At 32.1% G+C, this 25,701-nt stretch overlaps 2 protein-coding genes across 3 annotated transcripts; one reads left to right on the forward strand and one right to left on the reverse strand.

Annotated features, from left to right (window-relative positions):
* Positions 1 to 2,196: 2,196 nt before the first annotated feature.
* On the reverse strand, positions 2,197 to 8,474 carry LOC143921008 (CLIP domain-containing serine protease B4-like). The gene is made up of 6 exons (XM_077444089.1): positions 8,367 to 8,474; positions 7,732 to 7,895; positions 4,596 to 4,764; positions 3,688 to 3,981; positions 3,341 to 3,506; positions 2,197 to 2,585 (listed from the first exon to the last, which is right to left on the reverse strand). The coding sequence occupies exons 1-6, from the start codon at positions 8,434 to 8,436 to the stop codon at positions 2,336 to 2,338; spliced, it is 1,113 nt and encodes a 370-aa protein (XP_077300215.1). The 5' UTR covers positions 8,437 to 8,474; the 3' UTR covers positions 2,197 to 2,335.
* Positions 6,965 to 25,212, forward strand: LOC143921003 (phenoloxidase-activating factor 3-like). Of its 2 annotated transcripts, none has more exons than XM_077444082.1 (7): positions 6,965 to 7,060; positions 17,077 to 17,227; positions 17,521 to 17,711; positions 17,811 to 18,060; positions 19,648 to 19,941; positions 22,392 to 22,569; positions 24,699 to 25,212. In XM_077444082.1, exons 2-7 carry the CDS (start codon positions 17,176 to 17,178, stop codon positions 24,937 to 24,939), a joined length of 1,206 nt encoding a protein of 401 aa, XP_077300208.1. In that variant the 5' UTR covers positions 6,965 to 7,060; positions 17,077 to 17,175; the 3' UTR covers positions 24,940 to 25,212. The 2 variants fall into 2 exon arrangements, with proteins under 2 accessions (XP_077300208.1, XP_077300207.1); XM_077444081.1 differs by lacking the exon at positions 6,965 to 7,060 and adding an exon at positions 16,881 to 16,983.
* Positions 25,213 to 25,701: the final 489 nt, after the last annotated feature.

The following is a 25,701-nucleotide window of genomic DNA, read 5'->3' on the forward strand; positions in this document are numbered from 1 at the left end:
TCTGGACTTAGCAGTGACACTGCGTGTATCTCCTTAATCATCAATAAATGCTGTGAAACGACTGTTGGCCTTTTACTTGGATCCTCCACCCACCCCTACGTAACAGTATTAAGCTGAAAAACTATATTTGTATTCTTTATGTACTAACTTAGATTTGGTAACGTTTTGGTCAGAATTCGTAAACTGGAAGTAGTATTTTTTTTTTTAAAACAATAGTTAATTATTTTTTCATTATTTTATTTTGACCTTTTAAATTATTTTAAGCGTCGTGATATTTATTGTGTATAATAAAGATAGTGATTTTAAGTAAAAATAAAAAATAAAATCGCCAAATTTAATGAACCAGAAGTGGGTTTTTCTCCTCTTAGAAATGTCAAAAATGTTGTCACCTGGATCCTGTCCACACCCCTGAACGTATTAAGCTGAAAAATTTGTATTCTTTATGTACTAACTTAGATTTGGTAACGTTTTGGTCAGAATTCGTAAACCGGAAGTAGTATTTTTTTTTAAAACAATATTTAATTATTTTATTTTGACCTTTTAAATTATTTTTATCCTCTTGATATTTAATATGTATAATAAATATACTGATTTTAAATAATAAAAAAAATTTGAACAAAATCCGACAACCGGAAGTAGAACTTTTGTCTTGTGCAAGGATTTTTTTTTTCGATTCATAGAAGCCGCGCCGATTCGATTTAGGTGCTGATTAGATTAGGCGCTCGGGGGGCGCCGAGGGCGAAGCCCTAAAGGGCAAAAGCTCAGGGGGGGCGCCGAGGGCGAAGCCTTAGAGGGCAAAGGCACAGAGGGCGTCGAGGGCGAAGCCTTATAGAGCAAAGGCTCAGGGGGGCGCCACAGGGAGCGCAGCCCCCATGGGTCCCCACCGAAGGCGCCGCAGAGGGCATAGCCCCCATGGGTCCTCGCCAAAGGCGTCGAAGGGGCACGGCCCCCATGAGGGCCCGTCGGGGGCGCAACCCCCCCATGGGGCCACACCGAAGGCGCCGCAGGGGCCGCAGCCTCCATGGGGCCCTGTCGGGGATTTCGAAAAGAAATTAATACACGAATTAGAAATTACGAATTATAAATTACGAAGTGATACGTTTTGTACATCACCGACGTCCCTAGGACTTCACTCCCAGCGCCCCCGACGCCCCCGGCGCCTCCAGCGCTCCCGACGCCCCATAAATATCTATAAACAGTCCGAGTTGAAAAATTGAAGGAATTTTGTCACCGCTCAAGGAACGACTATAATACATTGTTAAACCACGGCAATACTAAATTTTTATCAGTAGGTCCATCAAATGAAAGACTTTTAAGACTTCATTTTTAATATCATCCCCAAGAGAAATGTCCTGTTATGTTACGAAAATTATTTTAAGATCCATATTATCGTTTACGAGAAATTAAGTCTCTACATTTCAAAACCATAAAGATTTTATTGCACTAAATAATATTTCAGCGACTTATTATTTCAATAAGTGTTGAAAAAAAACACCACTGAATGTAGCGACCATCGCATTATCACCAAAAAATGTCGAATTCCTTTTTAACTTTATTTATGTTTTCGTTTTATGCTTTTTTAATTAATTTATTTCAATCCAGTACACTTGTGTGAGAGAACTAGATTTGAATTTTGGTTGTCATTTGGTGGCAGGCGGTCTCTCAAAAATCTCATTTTTGCGGTCTCGCAAAAATGAACCAAAATGTATTTTTATCATTGGATGTATTTTCATAAAACGTCACAATGTTTTTTTTTTTATTTATGAATTAAAAAAAACTTGGGAAGGTGGATGCCGATGAAATTGAAACTGGTTTTTTTTGTGTGGTTTTTATTAGTTTTTTTTTGCAATTTCGACTTAAGCTCATCAGATACCCAATCATAGTTCACTGAAGATGCAAACGAAGAGTCCACCATTATCTAATTAGAAAATTAGAAATTAGAAAAACGTAACTAAAAAATGTATTTACGTAATTTAAAAAATCGGCACTTTATAGTAAAGATTTCTTATTTAAATTAACATTTCTTATTTAAATTAAACTTGAGACACATTGTAAGGAGGCCGTGATACCGAAAATTCTACATATTTAACGATATGAATCTGTATTTAATTGTTTTTCGATGCAACTTGTAATCAGTTTCATTTACGATAGTAAATTGGGAAAAAATTGGCGCAAAAATGAAACAAAATTTATTTTCATTATTGGATGTATTTTCATAATTCGTCACAATGTTTTTTTTTTATTTATGAATTTAAAAAATACTTCGGAAGGTGGATGCCGATGAATCCAAGGGATTTGTCATTTGTGTATCGTTAATATAATATACCTACTCGTCTTACATTGAATTGCGAGGTTTATTAATTTCACCAAGAATCCAGTCAACGTATGGAGATACACGTGTGTAAACACCAGGCATTCCCACAATACCACAAGTGGATGGACCGTAACTGACTATACCATGCTGTACCATACTCAACACTCCATTGATATATTCAACAATCATCAGTGGTCCCCCTGAATCTCCGGCACAAGAATCAGAATCAGTATCCCCACCAGCACACAACTGCCCCTCAGAGATTATTCTCCTGTAATTAAAGTATTGTAATTATCTATAGTTATAAAGCAATAGGCGACAATTATATAGCAACAGGCGACGAAATCAACTAATTGGTACGTGCCCCAGCAGAAAAAAATAAACTTGCGCATCTATGTATGATCTTAATTGGCTAAAAATATCGAAGCTCAATTTTGCAAGAATTTGAGGATTGCTCACCAAACCAATTAGTCTTACTGTAATTAAATATATATATATATATATATATATATATATATATATATATATATATATATATATACATAGGATCCGGATGTGAAGGATTCCAAGCGAAACGCGCAGATTAAGTCAGAAGTATTTATTATCACATGTCATCGGGCTTGTTCTCCAACAAGTGACCATAACAACACGCATCCGGTCTCTCCCATGCATACCACACACATACTTTATCCCTAGCAGTTTGACCAACCACACATACGGCTCGGCTCGTTTATACATATATATATATATATATATATATATATATATATATATATATATATATATATATATATATATATATATATATATATATATATATATATATATATATATATATATATGTATATATATATATATATATATATATATATATATACATATATATATGTATATATGTTTTATATACCTTTTATTATGCCTTTGAAGGAACTGAAAGTTATACAAAATACTCTTATCACAATATTTTTCCATTTCTTTTAATTCACATGTTACGATACATACATACATACGAATTTTTTATTATACCTTGAACATCTTGAATTGTCTACGACAAGAATGTTAGCTTTGAGCAGTTCATCGGAACGTGTACTATTTTCAGTAGCACCCCAACCAGCAACTAGCATTTTCCTTCCAGTGACATTTAAGTTTCTTAATTTGTCACTCATTGGCAAACATATTGGCCTGGTGTTATCTGAAATAAATAAAAAAGTTTAATCATATAGTACACATCCAAGAGAAACGCAACAATGTTATTACGCTACCAATAAATAAATAATTATACATATGTATGTACTTACATCAAGTTTTCGTTTTTACATACATATATTTAAATGAAACTTTATAATGTATACTATCTAAGGAAATTTACATACATGTATTGAAGTCTATTGGTGTTTTTAGTCGAATGAGGGCTATGTCGTTTTGTTTTCTTGCTGGCTTATTGTACATGGGATGTATCACGATTTGGTCTACTTTAATATCTTGAAATTTTGGTGCACATATTTCTTCGTCGTCAGATATTTCACAATCTATAGGAGTTTTGATGTTATGTTCACCAATCCGAACATTGGATATTCCTCCGAATTTAAAGCAATGTGCAGCAGTCAATATGTACCACTCGTTGATTATGGAACCACCGCATAAAAACTCGTTGTCTTTGCCTGACTCTGTGAATTATCAATAAATTTTGTTTAAATGCAAAAAATTATACAATCAAAACAGTTTTATTAAAAGTTTTTCATAGCTTTTTGCTTGTATGTTCACCAGCTTTGCTTGATAAAAAAGTCATTACAATAGCATTAATTCAGCTACTACGGTTTTTAATAGAAATCTGTTTCTTTCCTTTCTCCAGGTTGTATTCATTAGACTAAATATCATTTTGCAAATTGCAATGAAATGTAGATTTGAGAAGATGCGAGTCATAATTTTATACAAATTGTTACATGCGGAATGATCCTTAAAAAATATTTTACATTTCTCATACAATGTTTTATTGTATGAGAAATGGAAAATATTACTTTTCCTCGTTTGCTTCAGTAAAAAATTGTTTAATAAACAGACATCATCGTATAGAAAGTCAACATTGCAAATAATTTTGCTAAATCTTCAATTGAATAAAATTCGATTTTCATGTTTGGTTTAAGGACAAGACTTTAATGTATTGAAAGGAAGGTGGTGGCTTATTTTTCTTATACGTAGGGAAGAGTGTGTGGAAAATGGCTGTTAAGGGCCCCTTGGCTAGGGGTGCGAGAGTCAAAAATGTTTGTTTAAAAATTTTTACCCGCGAGAAGAACCATCCATGGGAATTCGTAAATTCCAGTTTTGTTGCCATTTGTTATACGCACACCTTCAAAATCTCCACATGTTGGTGGCAAACCTCTGTATTGAACGATAGGTGGATCATCATCTTCATCTTCGTCAACTGATTCACTTCGGATTGCACAACACACCTAAAAGTGATATTACATATTTTCCCAATATTAGTGTCGATTTAAATGACCTGGACATATCGATGGCTTGGTGCACATATATTGTATGTCCATTTTTGAATTTGTATCGAATTTTAATTTCGTTGATACTGGAATAATTCTTGTTAAGGTAATTTCATTAATATTAGTTTCATTATATGTATAAGTGTCCAGATAATGCGAGATTTTAATATAATACAAAGCTATGAACCGGAAGTGGTAGTTTACTTCCGCAAAGAATTGAGTTTGCATTACATTTTGCATAGAAAAACTATGCGATTGATATATTTTATTATCATATTCGTATTTAGGGGGAAAAAATAAATGAGAAAAGCTTAGTTGCAATGATGACACAAAAAAAAGCAGTTTGTGGCAGCAAATTTTTGCAGTTTCGTATAGTTGAATACTGCAACTTTAAAAACCCGCATTTTATACTCCAATACTCCACATTTTTCCTGAATAGTGTTTTACATCATAGTAGTTTTCTTTAAAAAAAAGTATCATATTATTATTTACACTACTATTATTTACATATATTGTAATGCTAAACAAATCTAAAATCACATAATTTTTTTATGTTCAATTTCAAAATGGCCCCTCCTTGACCATTTACTGGATCCGCCTATGTTATCCCTTGACAACTAACGTATGGCAGCATGCGATAATAGTCGTTTGTAATCCGCGCCTATATCTTGGCATAGTATCCCGAATAATCTCGAGTTTGTAGGGCATGTCTTTATATAATTTATTATGTGAAATGGATGAGATGATGCAACGTTATCATAAGCTATTGTTTTAATTTTTTATTTACTTCTTTGCCCACGGACCGGCTACCGCCAGTGCACGGACCAGTAATGGGCCACGGACCATAGTTTGAGTAGCACTGTATTAGAGCAATATTTGGCAATAATTTTTTCGATTAGACCACAATTGACCTCCAATCTGGAAGTCACGAACGTACTCAGTACAAATTTATTTGGTTGCATATCACGAGTAGCGATTGCGAAAATACCGGAATTTCTGATACCGGTATTATCGAAATAAAAAAAATAACGATATCGGTATTACCAGTACTTTCAGTATTTTTTTGAATTAATTAAATTTTAATAAAAAGAAAACATTGCTTCCGATATCCCTAGAACCGCTTGCATGTTTCACCAAGCTCCACCATTATCTAATTAGAAAATTAGAAATAAGAAAAACGTAACTAAAAAATTTATATACATAATTTAAAAAATCAGCACTTTATAGTAAACATTTCTTATTTAAATGAAAATTTAAAAGGTTTGCGAAATTGAGACAAATTGTAAGGGGGCCGTGATACCGAAAATGTTGCCGAACATTGTATTTAACGATATGAATCGGAAAATAGTAAAAACTAAAACAATTTTACTGTCTTGTGACGTGATCAAATAAAGAGAGATCGAATACAAATAATAACTCGCTTAAAATCACGTAGGAAAAATATGTACATATATACACATCGATCGTTTTCGTAGTTTCTAGCCATGGAAATATCGTTTTGGATAAAAAAAATGTAGGAATTTAAAAAAATCGATAATATCAGTATTTATTTTTATACTACCGGTATTACCAAAAGCTTTTCAGCTTGCAAAAAAAATTATTTTCGGTCAAATACCTATACTACCGGTATCGGTACTTTCGGTATTGAAATCCCTAATCACGAGTCACAAGTTTTATCAAGTTTGAGGGACTTTTGCCACGACTAAATAAAAATGTATTAACATTACATCAAATTATAGATGTGTACCAATATAAAACGATGGATTTTAATATTTTTTCGGAAATTATTAAAAAATATTCATTCACACTGAAGTCAGGTGAAGTCAGCGTAAAGTTTTATGCCGATACATAGAACTTAAGATTGAATTGTTCTTTTTTTTCGAAATGAAGGTATGGATGATTTTCTAAACTGTCAGCAGAATGATGATGGGTGTGCTAAAATGACATATTTAGCAATTATCTTTAATTACTTAAATAATGGTAGCACAAGCATTCTAGAAAAAAACGATTTTTTTTGACATCCACTAAAAAATGAAAAAATAAAGTAGATATGTATATAGGAATGATTTTTAAACGAGCCGTATGTGTGGTTGGCCGAACTGCTAGGGATAAAGTGTGTGGTATGCATGGGAGAGACTGGATGCGTGTTGCTATGGTCACTTGTTGGAGAACAAGCCCGACGACATGTTATAATAAATAGTTCTGACTGAATCTGCGCGTTTCACTTGGAATCCTTCACATCCGGATCCTATATGTATGTTTCCTTTCAACTACTGAACGAAAACTTTGCGATTGAATTATTTCCGCTGTAAGAGAACATTTAACTTTATTGGAAGAAAAGATTGCAAATTATATTTCTTTCTTAAATAAAGAAAATTATGACTGGATACGAAACCCTTTTGCATTCATTAATACATCGAGTTGTGTTTACATAACTTATATATGTAAAAATTAAAAATTGGGAAAGACTTTAGACAAATAATTGAGGGTAGCAATATCAAATCGACCTAATATTTCTGAAATCTGCAAAATCTGACAATCTCGGGTATCACATTAATTGACTTTTACATCAAATATATTCCATTTTGCTAAGAATAATTTTTCCGTATATTTAAATATATATATACATATGTGGACATAATTTTTATTACAAACTAAAAAATTACATTACACTTGAAGAAAAAAATAATTAAAGAAAATATATATATATATATATATATATATATATATATATATATATATATATATATATATATTTTCTTTAATTATTTTTTTCTTCAAGTGTAATGTAATTTTTTAGTTTGTAATAAAAATTATGTCCACATATTTTTTTTGACCGTTTAATACTGGTGCACCACCATTTTTTCCTATGATCAAAAGTGCACTGTGACTTCGAAAAGGTTAAGAGCCACTTAAAATTGGTACCTTGGGTGTTAAGCCTTCGAAACCGCAGTTGAGATCTCTTAATAATTTAGTGACGGCGGAAACCGGCGACTTGGGTGCACTGTTCCACTGTTCCATTAAATGTGAACATTGTGGAAACAACTTGCATGATCCTCTTTCTCCATTCGGTGTGGTGCAATCCCTTTCTGCAATGTGAAAAATAAAAACAAAAACACTTCTGGCATTAGGATCATTTATGTAAAAAAACAGGTTTCGTATTTCTATATTAATAATGTATTTCACTACGCGAGTATGTTCTTGAAGCTCTGTTTTTTTTATAATCTCAGAAGTCAAGGTATGCCGAATAATTAATTTTACATCTACACACGTTGTGATAAAAATAGCACTAACAATGATTTAACTCCTCTAGCTTCAGGTCGGAGACATTAGCTTACTTTAATGTTAACTAACCCCCGTATGTCGGTAAAATACCAATGAGATCTAAAGAGTCCTGGAAGTGGTTCAAAAACAGATTACAAATGTTATATTTCACCGGCAGGAACGTTAATGAACTAACAGAGTAATACAAATATGGAGAAATGGCTTTCGAGTAAGCTTTTTTTGATTTGAAGATGGTGTTTTTGCAAAATGGGCAAATTTTTTACTAGAATACTCACGACAAGCACTCGAACAGATCAGGGCCGCCAGGAAAATCAAGAAAATCATCTTTGTCGTTTGTACATACATATGTACATACGTTTCCAATGAAATAACTCGCTCGACTGTAGATCGCGTCATAAACAAGCGATATATATATATATATATATATATATATATATATATATATATATATATATATATATATATATATATATATATATATATATATATATATATATATATATGCATTTTTAATGTAAGCATTGTTAACGCAAGAAAAACACATTGTCGACATCCTTTCTTGCTCTTGATTTATACATTGAGTTTTCAATCGTAGCAAATGGAATGATTTTCGTAACCAGAACAAGAAGAATCGGTCTCCTTGTGGACAGTGGAGTCAAAGGGGGCCCACCTAAGGATAAAAATATTTGTCCCCCCCCCCCCCCCATATAACAAAATAAAACATATTTACGTGCAAGAAAAATGGTAAAAGCAAAATAGATCCATAAATTATATTGTATATTTCGTTTTAACCCTTGTCTTAGGTAAATAGGTATATAGGTACAGAGCTCAGATATTTTATAAATTTTAAATAAATAGATACTATAATTATATAAAATAAAGATCCATTAATTACAATCATTTATTGCAATTATTTATTGCCTCGATAAATTATAATAATTATTATTTATCTCTCGCAAATTCGAGTTTATAAGCATCTCGAATTTGCTGATATTATAAAATGCTACCCACTCTGTCTCTGTGATACTACATATATAATTGGCCAGGAAAGCGCGTTGGGGTTAACCTGTTAAGCTTTCCCGATATATATATATATATATATATATATATATATATATATATATATATATATATATATATATATATATGTTTGTATATGTTTGTATATGAATAAAAAATAAAATAGAATGCATCATAAAAGAATGCGGCATAAAAGCGGCTTTTAAGTAAATTTAAATCGCTGATTGATGATGAATCGTCCTATCACAATTGTTTTAAGCAATTCAGTTTATATTATTCACGGAAATTTGTTTTTTCCCATTTTTATTTCAGTATGTAGTTTTTGCTCAATTATATACATAATCTTGAGGTTGGAAATGGGCCCGCGCAAAAGGGCCCGCGCAAATGAGCCCACGCAAATGTTGAAAACTTACATTTCGACCCTTATAAAAAAATCCTTGGGCAGTAAAAGCAGGTATTAGTTGTTTGTGTATATCGTAAGAATACACAAACAACTTTGTTTTGTTGAAATACCAAAACTTTAGGTCCTGTAAATTTAGGTCCTGCAAACACATCATAATATCTTAGCAGCCAACACTTATTTATAAGGTTAGGTAAAGTTAGGTTTGGTTTTATTATAGGGAGTTAGGTTAGGATTGGTAGTACGACGTGCACAATCGCATGATGCATTAGCGTTCGAATTACAAATTCAGTGACATTGAGAAACCAATTTGAAATTCTATTGTTACATCCGTTCTCACTGGTTGAGTCAGTTAATTTATAATCTCACTAGCGAAATTATTATCACATTAGTGAAATTATAATTTCACTGACAATAACAATTTCATTGTAACATACATATATAATATACATATATGGCAAATAGTTGGCAATATTAAATTAAATAACCTGTTCAGTTCTTATTGTTTTTCTTATATATGTACATATATTCATAACATTATTTGTAGATACAGTATAATACAATTGAGATTTTAGCATCCTGAGACTTACATATACCTTGCCTATTGAAATACCAGTATCGAGGCTCTTTGATAATTATGTATGTACATAAATATTACATTATATGTATGTATTATAAAGAAAATAAACTCTTATCAATGTGTTAATTGTACGTTTCGTTGCATATAATATACACGATTAATAAAATAGCAAAATCGGTTTTCCAGCTTGGTTTATTTTTTTAAATCGACGGGTTTCATTTTTTATATATTTGATGATAAATGCATCTATGGCAGCGTTAACACTAGCGGTGGATACCGCGGTATTTGACGGCGTGGAAACATACAGCGTGTTCCAATTTTTCACCAATCCGCGAGCCACACGACGCCCCTCCATAGCTCGGGCAGTACCCCTAGGATTGCCTTGGGGGGATGTCGTCGATATTTCAGAGAGCGTGTCGCGAACATATTTAAGACACTTGCTCGGCTCATTACTTTATTCAATTATCTTTCTATTTACCCGGCTTCGCTCGGTATTTGTAATATAAACCGCTTAAACATGGCCAATCTAATGTGGCAGCTCCCCAGGTACAAGGTGTGATACCGCTTCTTCTGTCATAACAAAATGCAGTGCATACCATCACCTCATAACCACTTTATTGTTCAATTATCGTACTCTACTCATAACTGGTCATCTAAACACGGAACTTTTATTGTTCGCAGCACACCCACACCACAGCCTTCTACGAATCTCAACTCCAAGCGAGATGACATGTCTAAACTACACCGTCACTTCTCTCGCCCTTCTCCATATATATGTATATACATATATGGGGGTGGTATATGAGTACAAATATATATATATTGATTAGGTAATATCGGACCATTTACAGAAGATAGAATATGTAAAATCAAAATTGTTTTATTTTAAAAAACGGACAGATTTATAGAATTCACAAATATCAAAATGTCAATATTGAAGTACCTACCTAGTTCGTTTTGTGACCCTCATTTATTAAAAAATGTTGCTAATTTATTGAAAAATGTGATTTTCAGGAAAGAGTTGGAAAAAATAGAGCAATCTAAAAGGTCGGGCTGCGGAGCTGATGAGATATATATATATACCATCATCCTCGACATTTCACGAACTGAGCTTTTTGGCCAACGTAGAAAAACCCGTGCTGACTATGGTAATCATCTTGATTATATTACTACTTTTGGAAAATAATTTATTTATTAGGTACTATTCGACCACATCAACTTAAGTCTCGGCCCGATGATAGTAATTCGACAATGGACTGAAAACAACATTAAACACCATGAAGATGGCATGAGGGCGAAATCAGACAGCGGTGAATGTGGGACGTGGTTTTTTTAGATACATATTAGAAAAAACGTGGCATTCATCGAACGCGTACATGGGATAGTTTAGAATTTTATAAAGAAAATAAGAAACTTTTGAATCAAATTAGCAGTGTATAAATAAATATAGCAACAGAGGTGATTTAATTGAGTGAGAATGAAGATGATTAAATTCAACAATTAATTTTTAAGCGCACTTTTTAAGTTCCTAACTACATATGTATATTCCGGTTATTATGAAAGTGGAATAAGTCATATAATATTTCCTTTGTGATAATTGGACTTTTGTGTAAATTTGTTTTAAAAATTATTGTGATACCTTAGCCTTATGGGGGTCTACGTGACGAGCCGGAATCTGATATTACCGAAAACGCAAAGATCGAAAATCGAAAGATCTTAAGTCGAAATATCAAAAAAAGAGGGTGCATGGTAAACGGTACATACTCACGGTATGACCGGCCTTATAGATATAATCTTTTCCCGCACAATTATAAAGAAAATTGTAAAATAAACATTTTTTTGTTAAATGTTCTCTTTTTTTGTCCATGACACTTGGCAACCCTAGCTTATGGTGATTTTCGATGATAGTGCGATATAACTAGAGGTAGGATAGTCACAGTGCTATACATTGTTGTAAATCCTTTGTAAAAAAGGTTCCGCAAACCTTTAACAATGCATTTACAACCTTTGAACAATACGCGGCACCTTCTGGGTCCGGTGACTAGATATAACCATGTCTTTGAATATATGTATATAAATATAATGTAGCATAGCAATATGAAAAATTATTACGGTAAATAATAATTACGGATCACAAATGAAATTATTTTATTTAAAAAAATCAATATAATAAAAATATACATAAAAAAGAATAACAAAGATAGTAAAAAAATAAAAAGCAAGAAAGAAATATGTATAGTAAAAAAACAAGTAAATAATAATGATAATTATATAGGTTGACCTACCACGGTGTCTACAAGGTTACAAGGCTGTTCTTCTTTTCTCATCGAAGAAATACTGTCGAAACTCGTCTCTGACTGTTTTTGCATCTGACTTAGCATTTCGATTAAAAGAAGTGGAAAGGCTAGTTATTGTGTCTTTGTCTTCTTCTAATGCAATATCATCAGCTACTAATACATATGGAAAATTCGTCGTGGTGTTGGGCAATGGACATGTCTCTGGCAAATTTAATTTGCGTTGTTCATAGAGTTCCCAAAATTTCGTATAGAATAAAACTCCACCATCTGAGATTTTTCCGTTTGTTCCTACATCAATCATGATGAACTCTTTTCTCGCATTAACCAAAGCCATGAAGACAATGCTATAAAAGCCTTTATAATTGTAGTATGAGGGACCTGAAATTCGAGGTTTAATAATTTCAATGTGTTTGCCATCTAGACTTCCAATGCATCTGGGGAAATTGTAAAGTTTTCCAAATTCATTTGCGATTTCGATTCATTCTGCATCTGTTGTTGGCATCTGAAAAATTTTAAATTAAATTTTTTTTTTTTTTCAGGAAGATTATTCTCAACAACACCAAAATGAAGTAGTACAAAAAGAGTCTTTGATATATTCGTCTCTTAATGATGACGATGAAGGTCCAATGCCGAAAATAACAAAGAATAGGCCGAACAAAAAAAATGAGCTGCTTGCACAAGCATGCACTATACTGTCTCGGCCCATTGTTGAATCTCCCCAAACTTCTTTCGATCTAATGTGTGCGTCCTGGATTGAGAGTTTAAAAGGCTTAAATCAGAAACTAAAATTAGATAAAGCACATGCCATAAACAATATAATATATGAAGCTCAAACGAAAAATTTGTATTATACTGAAATTAATAATTCATTATCTCTCACATCTTTATCAAACTCATCGCCACATGTTATCCACATACCCGAGAATACTAGCTTCAATTCACCCAAAATACAAGTAATAGAAGGGTTGGAACCATCAACACACATTACCAAACGTCCGCCAATTATCCACATTCCTAAAAATATTAAATACAATCCGGGTATACGAATAACAGAAGGGTTGGCTTCAAAAAATTTTATAAAACATCAAACAACATCACACATAAACATAATCATCTAGTCATCATTTATTTTTTACATACCTCCTTTATTATTGTATTTCATTATAATTTGTTTTTTTGTTTATGTAAAATGTTTACTATATAATAAGTAATATAAATAAAGTTTTTATATTACTTTGGTTTTTATTTTTACCTTTATATACTTCTTGATCATCGGGCCGAGACTAAAGTTGATGTGGTCGAATAGTACCTAATAAATAAATTATTTTCTAAAAGTAGTAATATAATCAAGATGATTACCATAGTCAGCACGGGTTTTTCTACGTTGGCCAAAAAGCTCAGTTCGTGAAATGTCGAGGATGATGGTATATATATATATATCTCATCAGCTCCGCAGACCGACCTTTTAGATTGCTCTATTTTTTTCAACTCTTTCCTGAAAATCACATTTTTCAATAAATTAGCAACATTTTTTAATAAATGAGGGTCACAAAACGAACTAGGTAGGTACTTCAATATTGACATTTTGATATTTGTAGTTTAGTCATGTCATCTCGCTTGGAGTTTCGATTCGTAGAAGGCTGTGTTGTGGGTGTGCTGCGAACAATAAAAGTTGCGTGTTTAGATGACCAGTTATGAGTAGAGTACGATAATTGAACAATAAAGTGGTTATGAGGTGATGGTTATGCACTGCATTTTGTTATGACAGAAGAAGCGGTATCACACCTTGTACCTGGGGAGCTGCCACATTAGATTGGCCATGTTTAAGCGGTTTATATTACAAATACCGAGCGAAGCCGGGTAAATAGAAAGATAATTGAATAAAGTAATGAGCCGAGCAAGTGTCTTAAATATGTTCGCGACACGCTCTCTGAAATATCGACGACATCCCCCCAAGGCAATCCTAGGGGTACTGCCCGAGCTATGGAGGGGCGTCGTGTGGCTCGCGGATTGGTGAAAAATTGGAACACGCTGTATGTTTCCACGCCGTCAAATACCGCGGTATCCACCGCTAGTGTTAACGCTGCCTATGAGTAACAATAGATGAAGTTTTGTGATCATGCGAAAATTTGAATTCAAAATTTTGACTGAATCGATCACTGATCGTGTTTTCATGATCTAGAAAAAATGTATTTGTGTAGGGGTTTAAAAAAGCCGCCCAAAAGAAAATGCCGGTTTTCGGTTTTCTTACAAATAAAAAGGCGGTTGACCGGCTTTCACCCGTTTCAGAAAATTAAGATTTTTTTTAGGTTTTAAATTTTATATAAAAAAAAAGAATTGTAAATATACATATTATATTATGCCAAAAAACAGTTGCTTATAAATTAAATTAAGTTAAAAACATTATGAAATTTCATAAGACCATTATTATATAATATTGTTACGTACGCCGCGGATTAAGCGAATATAATCCCAGAGACTATGTGACCGTTCGAGGGTTATCTGTTATCGGATTAACTAAGTGCTTGCACTTAGGACCAACGGATATCTGTTAACGGATTAACTAACTGCTTGCACTTACTTCCAGGATTATATCTGGACTCATATAAGTGCATTTAGGCTAAACAATGACCGTTATAAGTCCTTTCTCAGAATCGGTACGGGGAGACCCAATGTTGTGGGAATACATATCCGAATACGTGACTATATAGTAGGTAAACAGATTAGACGTCCTGAGAGATCTAGCCCTAATAAGGCGGTACGTAGGCGATATCATGTCATTCTGGACTGAGCACTGCCAGTGCGTGTATCTCCTTAATCATCAATAAATGCTGTGAAACGACTGTTGGCCTTTTACTTGGATCCTCCACCCACCCCTACGCAACAATATATTATTATTACAAATAATGAAATTTGTATTATATGTATATCACAGCCGTAAAATGGTAGATCCTGAATACGCACAAATAATTAAATGATTTAAATAAGCTACTATCAATAATATATTAAAAAAATAATGTCTTACCTCGTAGAAAAACTGTAATCTTGAATAAGAACACTGCTGAGATGAATTTGTGTTCGAAAACGTAATTAAATATGAAATATTTACATCTTTCAAAGTTATTTTACACGTCTGTTTTAAAAAACGGATGTGTAAAATAATAAAACAATAACGAATTCTTACTTACGAAGACATTTTCTATACTTTTATACCTGAACACGCAAAAACTACAAATTATGGAAAACCGAATTTGCCGAAATTTTGAAATTTTGTAGGTTATTGAAACTACTTTCAATAATATTTTATTGGTTTATGACCTGGTCTTCGTCCATAACTAAATCTCAAAGCCACCGCAAAGTGCAGTATCTTATTTTGTTCAAAGAAATATACGCATATTCAAGAATAAAGTTTGAATATACTTATTTTGATCTTTCATAGAAATTTGAAATTCATAATTTTTAATTTTGCAGAAAAAAACATTAATCAAATAAAACCTTAAAAATCCGGTTGATCGAGCTAAAAAAAAGCCGGTTTTCGGTTTTTTGAAAAATGGTCAAAAAGCCGGCTTTTCGGTTTCGGTTTAAACTGGCTCGGAAGCCCTAGTGTTTGTGTATCTGCTTGTTAGTATGTGTCTGTGTATTTTAGAGATTTTTTGAACACCTTTAGTCCTATAGAACTGAAACTTTAGTAGGCATTACAGCTGAATTTACAATGTAAAACGTCAAACATTAAATATTAAATTTAAAAAAAAAATCTAGCACTAAAATTTCCGTGCTCCGGCTCTGCTCCTATTCCGGATAAAAACCCTTAGCCCGTAAGACGAAATTTGACCCGGCAAATAGAAAATTCAAACCAATTTTAATTATATTTATAAAAAAATCATACAATGACGGTCTAAAAACCACTTCAAAACAATAAATATCTAAATATTATACATATGTATATATGTAAATGCTGGGTAAATTTTTTGATTGCTTACAGGTATCTAATCACTAGTGAGCGGAACGGAAGCGTTCCGTTCATTGTAAATTTTTCGCCGTGCTTTATTAAAGGTTCACCAAACCTTTTTTTTTTACTTTTAGCTTTGTAAATAGACCCAAAACGCCCCGATTCCTGGAAAAAGCACGCTTCCTATCCGCCCTTTACTAATCACTTTTGTTATCACAAATAAAACCACATGATATTTCCCGATTGAGTAAGTAGTCATAAAAGGTAGCTTTTTTTTAAGGAAATAAAAGATTTGAAAGATTACAATAAAACTTTTTTATCATAGTGATGAAATAGTCTACAACAATTACCGCCTTCATATCAGAAATCCAATTTTTAAAGTGTTTATTTTTTTTCATTTTATTTATTTTATAATAATTATACAGAAAAACTAGCAGAAAAATTCTCAACACTATTACAAATACTGTAAATATCAGAGAGCAATTAAAGATAACCTTTTCATACTCCCAAGCTATCTCAAATGGTTTTTCCCACTACGTACATATTATATATAAATCATTAATCTATTTACATATTTGTTTTCAAATTTGAAATTATTAAAATCATTATCAGCCAAAATTCATGGTTAAAATTCAATTAAATCGCTGTAACAAATATTCGAAAATTAAATAAATTTGAAATATGAATACTGTAATATAACTCTAAAAATAATTTTTTCGAATTATTTTATTGATTGCAGACAAAACTATTAGAAAGGTTCTCATATCGAGTTACTTACAAAATTGTATTCAGTCGTTTGACAAATTTGTAGTCAAACTGATCAACTCCGTTTGTTAAAATGTGGAAAAGTGTATTTATCACGTTTACGCTTCTACATTATGGAATAACTGGTACGTACATACGTATGTACTACATACATACACACATACATGTTAGTCATATCCAAACTTAATAATCGAATTACTAATTAAAGTTAATTTTAGCAACTGTAATATAAATGAAATATTTACTTTCCTTAAACTAAACCAGCATGTTGTTTTATTTCGATTTATTTTACTTTTATTTTGTTATATACATATGTAGTTCATATAAAGAAAAAAAATAGATAATATTACATAGAATGAATTATGAGATACATACATACATAGGTATATTGATTTGATCATATTTCGGTGTGTGTTAGATACTTTTTTTCACACGGAAAACAGCTGCAATTTGCCATTGAATGATGGAGATGATGTTTCACAAAAAGGGACATGCATTTTTCTCGACGAATGCAATTATTACAGTTCAATGTGGAACACTTCAATGACAGCAAAGGTGCAGCAGCTTCTCCGAAATTCACTGTGTGGATTCGAAAATAAAAGACCGAAAGTAATACATACATATTTCGACTATTTTAATTCACAATAACTTAGTATGAATTATCAAATTAACACTTGAAATTTCTAATTTTTATATAAATTCATTTAGGTTTGTTGTCCTCCCGAAATTCCACCGACACAGATAAAGTTCATTAAAAATTTCAAACCTTCCGTGTTTAGAATTGGTGAAGATGCAAGTGATGAAGTAAATCAAGAAGATCTGCCAAATGTCACCGAACACGCAAATTTACGTCTTTTACCGCCAAACTGTGGAAATGTCAATGACAATGGCATAACAAGCGATGCAAAAACAGGAATCTTTGATTTTCCATGGATGGCTCTCATCGGAAAAAAAACTGGTTATACATTTAATAACATGTTATGATTAATTATATGTAAATATTATTATTTATTGGAAACGTACACAAGGATAATTGATATAGTGGATAGAGTGAGGAGATTGAAATGGCAATGGGCAGGTTATATAGTTAAAAGAAGTGTTCAAATGGTACCCGAGAGAATTTAAAAGGTGCAAAGGAAGCCACAGGGGAGACGGGCTCAAGATTGAAAAGGGTGGTAATATCGGGGAATTTTATATATGATTTTTAAAATGATCATTATTATCTAGTAGATTAGCACTATAACGGGAGGTTTAGGGCGCTTTTCACCCTAATTATTTAAAAAAATTGACGATAACCTCTTTTTAATTGAATTTAAATTTATTTAATTTTATTACTTTAATTTATATACGTATTCGAAAATTTTAAATAAAAAATAGATAAATAAAGTAGCATCAGCATTTTTGCCCCCGGGTGTAAACTACCCTAACTGCGGCTCTGGCTAGATGAAATTTGTGAATGCTAAATGATGAGGTGGATGATAGTTGCTCAAAATAGACGAATGATAGCGTATTGGGGAGACCTTCATCCATCAGTGGATGGTGAATGACTGTAAATGATGATAATGATTATTAATATAATATTACTAATTAGCATACATTTTTTGTATGAGACCGGCTGTAATCTCTGCTGATTCAAATAATTTGTAAATTAAGCTGATTTCTTTTTAATTTTTTTACATAACTAATTTTTGTACATAAATAAGTTCTAACAATTTTTCAAACATAAACAGTACACAGAATACAATATGTAGAATACAAATAGACACGTCTATGTATGTACAATCAACAAATTTTTCGATACACAGCAAATTTGCAAGAAATGCAATATTTTATTTTATTTTATTTATTTTATTTTATTAATTGAAAAATCAACAGACAGGATGTACATAGATATGTATAAAAAAAACAAATAGTAAATAAATAATATATGTAACATCCGAGTCCAATAATAGATTTTTACAAAAATGAAAAAGATAAATATAAGGAAAACAAATTAAAAAGTAAAGAATAAAGGCATGACAAAATATGTAGAACATTGCATAATTAAACTATAGTATTAAAATATTTGGAAAAGGTTATAAAATAGAATATAAGAAGAAATTGAAATTTACAAATATAAAACAAATGAAAAAGGTAAATACAAAATAAACAAATGAAAAGGAAAAGAATGAAAGCTATAATATGATTAAATAGCACATTACATAACTAAACTAAAGTATAAAAATATTGGAAATATTGGAAAAATAGAATAGGAGAAGAAATGAATCAATATGTGGGTAGCTTTTATTTATTAAGCTAGAAAAATCGGAAAATTCTAGCAGGAGACAATTGATCTGCTATTTTAACATTAGAATAATATAATACTATGATTACTAACAAAATTAAATTAAAATTGTAAAATAGAAAATGATCAGTAGATCAGTAGCTATTCAAATAGATATAAGATGTATTGTGAACATGATTTAGTAATACTAAAAAGCATTTAAAAATCAAAAAATTAAATCAAATCAAAATTAAATTAAATCAAAAAAAATTACCATTTCAGGCAATGAAATACAATTCGTATGTACTGGATCTATAATCAACAGTAGATATTTACTGACTTCGGCCCAATGCATTACCAACATATCCAGTCATAACCAGACATTCATTCGAGTTGGTGACTATAACATTAAAAATCGTATTGACTGCGAAGGTTCATCGGAATATGCGGCATGTGCATCACCACCTCAGGATATTTACATACAAACTATTTTGCCACATCCCGAATTCGATAAGTTACGACTGAAAAACGACATTGCACTCGTCAGACTGGCAAAACCCATAGATTTCAGTCAAGGTTAGATTGCAAAATAGTACATATGTATTAAATGGGTCTACGTGACGAGCCAGAATGTTAAATTACAGAAAACACAAATATCGGTAGGCAAAGATCGAAAATCGAAAGATCTTAAGTCGAAAGATCAAAAAAAAAGGGTGCATGGTAAACGGTGCATACTCACTTAATTTGTGCGAGCAGGGTACAACAGGAACAAGAGGAACAGGCTTTTCCTCCCGTATTCTGCGCGCGCACATTAATACGGGAGGAAAAGCCTGTTCCTCTTGTTCCTGTTGTATCCTGCTCGCGCAAATTAAGTGAGTATGTACCGTTTACCATGCACCTTTTTTTTTTGATCTTTCGACTTAAGATCTTTCGATTTTCGATCTTTGCCTTCCGATATTTGCGTTTTCTGTAATTTAACATTCCGGCTCGTCACGGAGACCGGTATTAAATGTATCACTAAATCTGCAGAAAAAACAGCATTCTACGCTATGCATGGCTTTTTACATACCTATTTTACGTATAAAAAATCTTTCGCAGTGTTTCTCCCTACAAGACCACAGCAGACTCCGATCCAACCTTTTCACTCCCTGGGCAACAATTATTTCTGCCGCCCTATGTATATTATTATTTTAAATCATGATTGCTTGAAAGGGAATTTTTAAAAATTAAAAACCTTATTAAAAAAAAAACCTTTATACATATGTATGTATATAATACATAAAAATTCAATACCCCCCTCTCCCGATGATGTCATTTGGAGGCTCAGAGGGGGGTATTTGCCCCCCTAGATTTAACTAGGCCAGGAATATGCATGTTATTTGGAATACTGAATGAATTTGAATCAAATCGATTAAGATTAAGTTACTAAAATTTTGAGCATTTTTTCGGTTGTAAAATATCTATTCTAAAAGGGGAGACTCAATGTTAATTTAATGGGGGATGATGCCTTATACTAAGGGTGACCCTGGATCTCTTTTGGCTGGGACAGTCTCGCTTTTTTAATTTTTTTATACCATCGTTTTCGTAAAATTGTTTGATTTGTTCCGTTTTGGCCGTTCATAGAAGGATTTTTTTTTTATATTGTTTTTATTTCATATTTTTCCTTATTTTTCCAAATCAGTTTGTTTCCCGAAAACAAATATTATTATATGAATATGCATTTACAAAGAATATATATACATTCAAATTTAAATATTTTATTACATGATTCATTTTACATATTTTTGCAAAATTAATCGCTTTGTGCAGTTATTTTCATCATAACTATTTTTAATTAACTGTAAAATACAATATTAAGTTTTATTTTATTTTTTAGCTTGTTTCATTTTCTTCTTTAAAAGAAACGTGCGTTTTGGTAACAATTATATTAATTAACAAAAGAAGAAATGAACATTAAAGAAATCAAAGTTTTTCAGATAAAATTTTTTCAATTGAAAGAAACCGAGAATATCATTTTAGAAAATTTGTAGATACTGGTTAATTTTATACATTTCAGACAAGAAATCAGCCTGAATATCTAATGTTATATGATTTTTTTTATCATTTTTCTATTTTCCTTCTACACAAGAATCGTACATTCTGAAAAATATTATAATTCTTTCACAATATTGATGGTTATACTGAGCGAAAAATCATAAAATTTTTGGACGTGCAACACATTTTTAATATACATAGTTTTTAATACAATTTTTTTGCAGCGCATCCCTTTTTGAGTCCTATAGGAAATATGATCACCCCACTTATTTGTACTTATTCAATATTGCCCTTATACAATACCCTAATACAACATTTTTAAAAAATGATAATGCGCCACAGGCGAAAAATTTTTTCGGAAGTCAAAAAGCATAAATACCACTTAAATTTTCTTTATATTAAAAAAAATGTTTTGATAAATTCTAATTTCTAAAATTACTTTGACTCTTCATTTTTACTTTATTTTATTTGTATCCGCAAAATGCTCAACCAATTTTTGGTTATAATTTAACTGTAGCTACGATCGTAATTAAAATTCGACGCCAATATTTTTCTTTTGAATCAATTTGAAGAGCTGTTGTTAACAATTCCATTGTTTATTGATGATCGTTTTTTGAAAAATTATGTCATCGAAGGGTCGCATAACTTCTTAATTGCCTGCATAGTGTTGAAAATGTACGACACGTTCTTGTATTATTTTCTTTACACCAATTTTTGCCGCCCCCAAAACCTTCCGCTCTGGGCTAATACTCGGCTTGTCTCCCCTGGGTCTGGGTCTAGATGAGAGTGATAGATACCGGTGAGACATTAGTTCTATATTTGCATATACATATGTATGTACATGTGCAATCTGACTGACTCGGCCCCGTTGACCTCGATAGCGGTCTTCACGGCGACTTCGTCATTGACATCGATTTTTACCGCTTTATTGTCTATATATGTCTATTAGTTATATCTTCATCGTACAATCCACATCTCAATATTGGTTTCAGATAACGTCCAATCGATATGTTTGCCGCTCAGTGACAAACTAAGAAATTTGGAACTTATCGGTGCAAACATGACCATGACAGGTTGGGGTGTCTCGGAATACTTTACAAAATCTGATGAACTGCTCAAAACACAAGTATATCCAGTTACCAATTCTAGATGCTCGGAATCATTTAAAAAGTTCGTATAATACCAAAACATTACAATATCTAAGGCAGCGGTTTCCAAACTTTATGCTACTACGCCTCCCTAAAAAAAATTTTTTTTCCGTGCCTTCCTACCTTTTATTTTTTAATAAATATAATAATATAGACACGTTTTAAATAATGAACCTTTATTTAAAAAAAAAATACTGAACACTAGAATAGACAGAATAATAAAAAGTTTCTGCTATGAAATAAATTTATACGAACACGTATACGTCCACAAATGTGCCTCTTTATGTTGGTTTTCTTCAAGAAAGGTTATTTCTTCTATGAGTTCAAACTCCCTTTGAATCATTTTTGCACGAGGTAGCCAGCGAACTTCACAATAATACAAAAGTGAGGTAAAATTAACTTCCATATCAGCACACAACTTTGCAAACAGCCTTGCTCTCAGAGGACTGTTCATAATCCTCAATTCACCTTTCACAACCACATCAAGACAGTCGCTGACGTTTCCTTTCGTCGACTTGGATTTGTCTTGAGATATGCTAGGTTATTCTCCAACCCCATGTCTTCTCGCTTGCTTTTCAACTCGCTTGTTAGAAGTAAGCTAGAGTATAATGCGATTGTGTGGAATCCGCATGAAGCAAACTACTCTCTTATTATCGAAAAAGTGCAATAAGCATTTCTTCGTTTTCTATATAAGAAAGAGTTTGGGTATTACCCAAATCTCTATCCTACTCCTTTCCTTTTGGGCATGCTTGTGTATAATTCCCTTGAACTTCGGAGAAACTTCTCGTTAATACGTTTCGTTCTCCAGCTACTGCGTGGTAATACGTCATGCCCGTTGTTGCTGGAACAGTTGGGACTTTATGTACCTAATAATTATGTGCGTGGGAGATATCATAATTTAATGGTTGTACCTCCTGCTCGCACAGTTCTTTTTCGAATGGCTCCTATACCTAGAGCTATTCAACTTCTCAATGAAATCGTTGCTGCCGTCCCTGAATGCGATATTTTCCACCTCGGTGAGCGTAGATTATCGGATATTATTTTCACATATTTATCTGGTAACCTGCACTCATCATTACTTTCCTAATTTGAATGTGATGTATGAGTGGAATCTTAATCTACTCTCTTCCATTTGGGCCTCGCTGTGATTTTATTTTTTATTCATATTTTGTTTGATTTATTTTACTTTTTCTTTCTCCTTTGTACATTTTTATGTACTATTTTAATTGTATTATTATTTTACTTTGGTTACTTTTTTATTATTATTTTATTTTACCATGTTTTCTGCTTTTTAATTATTCTGTTTTTTACTAATTTTACTTGTATTTATATCTTTTTTCAATGTAGGCCATTGTGGCGCATTAGGTTCTTCCTGTAATGCCACAATGGTACAAAACTATTAATAATAATAATAATAATTTTTAGTTTATAATTAGTTTATAATTTTTATAACTTTTGTAAAAATGCTGTTCAGTTCCTCCCTCATATTTTTTAACTAAAATAAATAACAATATCACATCCGAACAATACGCTTCAGTTGACAATTTAGCCACGAGTGACTTTTAAATTTGAGGTTGTTGTTTCATGCAACTAGCGGTCGTTTTGTGCATTACCGAAACAGAGCGTTTGCAAAGGCTCAATTTTTAAAATCTTTCTCTCCGGATAATTTTTTATAGGAATTAAATGCATAAATAAAAATGAAAGAAAAATAAAAAATAAATATTCATGCATTGAATTTTTACTGTTAAGCTACGATATGACGTATTATTTATTTGTAGATATTATGGTATGAAAATTATTTTTTTATTAAAAAGTTTTGGTGCCTCCCCTGGCAATAGTCCGCGCCTCCCAGTTTGGAAACCACTGATCTAAGGTCAAACTTACTACTCCCGAGTAATTGCGTAAACACATCTCGACTGAATATCCTATCGGATGTCACAATATTATTATATATTTACAGAATTGGCATGTGTCTTAATGTAATGAAATATCTACATATTTACGAAGGTTCACCCCCACTCCAATGTAAAAGATGCGCACACTATGATCATGCGGGGAATGATGCTGTAGCGCACGTTTTCGAAAAGTGAGAGTGGGCCTTTGTAGATGAAATGACCTCTACTCTTCATTAATTTCAATTAACATTCACAGAATATTGGTGAATGGTATCTCTCACAAGCAACTATGCCTCAGTAGATCTAGAAAAACAGACTCTTGTAATGGAGACACGGGTGGACCACTGATGATGATCAACGACATCAACGGAGTGTCGATGGTCGTTCAATATGGAGTGGTGGATTTGGGCAACAGTGATTGCGATGATGAAGTCTTCGCTGTTTTCACAAACATCCTTCTTTACATGGATTGGATTCTGGATCAACTTGAAGACTAAAGATCAAACAAATATTATATCAGTCAATTTATACAAATTAAGACAACAAACATATTTAAGATAATTTACATTAACTATGCTATCGCTGACTGGAAATTCCCCTAATCTACATAATATTTATATACATATACAAAATAATTTAAATACATACATGTTTTGACCTCTTTTTTATATTATGTATTTTAGAATCTCTATTACATATATGCAATATACTATTAAAGTGATTATGTGTATTGATTTTTTTAATTAATTTAATAAATTAATGCTTATTTTATTTTGTCTATTTAATATATTATACACATACGTATGTACAATATATAAACTTATGTATCAAAATAAATATTTGTATATGTTTTTTTGTCCGCTAAGCATATCCACAGTTTTTAGCTTTTTTAGTACCGCTATATTTAATATACCATCTCATGGTATTGTAACGTGGGAACATGAAAGAGAGTATCCACTGTCTAAGTGCATTCGTGGGTGAACAATAGAGACCCCGGATTAGGCTAACGTGCCCGAACACAGGATTCGTTGGAGTTCTCACAGAACAATAGACTCAAGAGTGCCTAGACAATATATACATATATAAATGGATCGGAGAAGTTCGGGTGTGCAACTTGTACATACGGTAGATCACATTATTCTGGAGTGAGCGGTGGTTAGGTGTGGACCTTTTGAATCGTTGAATAAATGCTATGAAGCAACTTGGGCCTTTAAGTTATGTAGATCCTGAACCCACCCCTACGCAACAGTATTCTAATT

This window comes from Arctopsyche grandis, chromosome 13 (genome assembly GCF_051622035.1).
Source record: "Arctopsyche grandis isolate Sample6627 chromosome 13, ASM5162203v2, whole genome shotgun sequence".
In the NCBI taxonomy this organism is placed as follows: Eukaryota; Metazoa; Arthropoda; class Insecta; order Trichoptera; family Hydropsychidae; genus Arctopsyche; species Arctopsyche grandis.

Excerpts from the sequence above, each read along its gene's own strand:
- LOC143921003 (XM_077444082.1), top strand. The coding sequence starts at position 17,176 with ATGTGGAAAAGTGTATTTATCACGTTTACGCTTCTACATTATGGAATA. Across the intron at positions 17,712-17,810 it reads TCGAAAATAAAAGACCGAAA|GTTTGTTGTCCTCCCGAAAT; the intron begins GTAATACATACA and ends AAATTCATTTAG. Across the intron at positions 22,570-24,698 it reads TGCTCGGAATCATTTAAAAA|AATATTGGTGAATGGTATCT; the intron begins GTTCGTATAATA and ends TAACATTCACAG.
- LOC143921008 (XM_077444089.1), bottom strand. The coding sequence starts at position 8,436 with ATGTATGTACAAACGACAAAGATGATTTTCTTGATTTTCCTGGCGGCC. Across the intron at positions 7,896-8,366 it reads GATCTGTTCGAGTGCTTGTC|AAAGGGATTGCACCACACCG; the intron begins GTGAGTATTCTA and ends TTCACATTGCAG. Across the intron at positions 4,765-7,731 it reads TCGAAGGCTTAACACCCAAG|GTGTGTTGTGCAATCCGAAG; the intron begins GTACCAATTTTA and ends TATCACTTTTAG.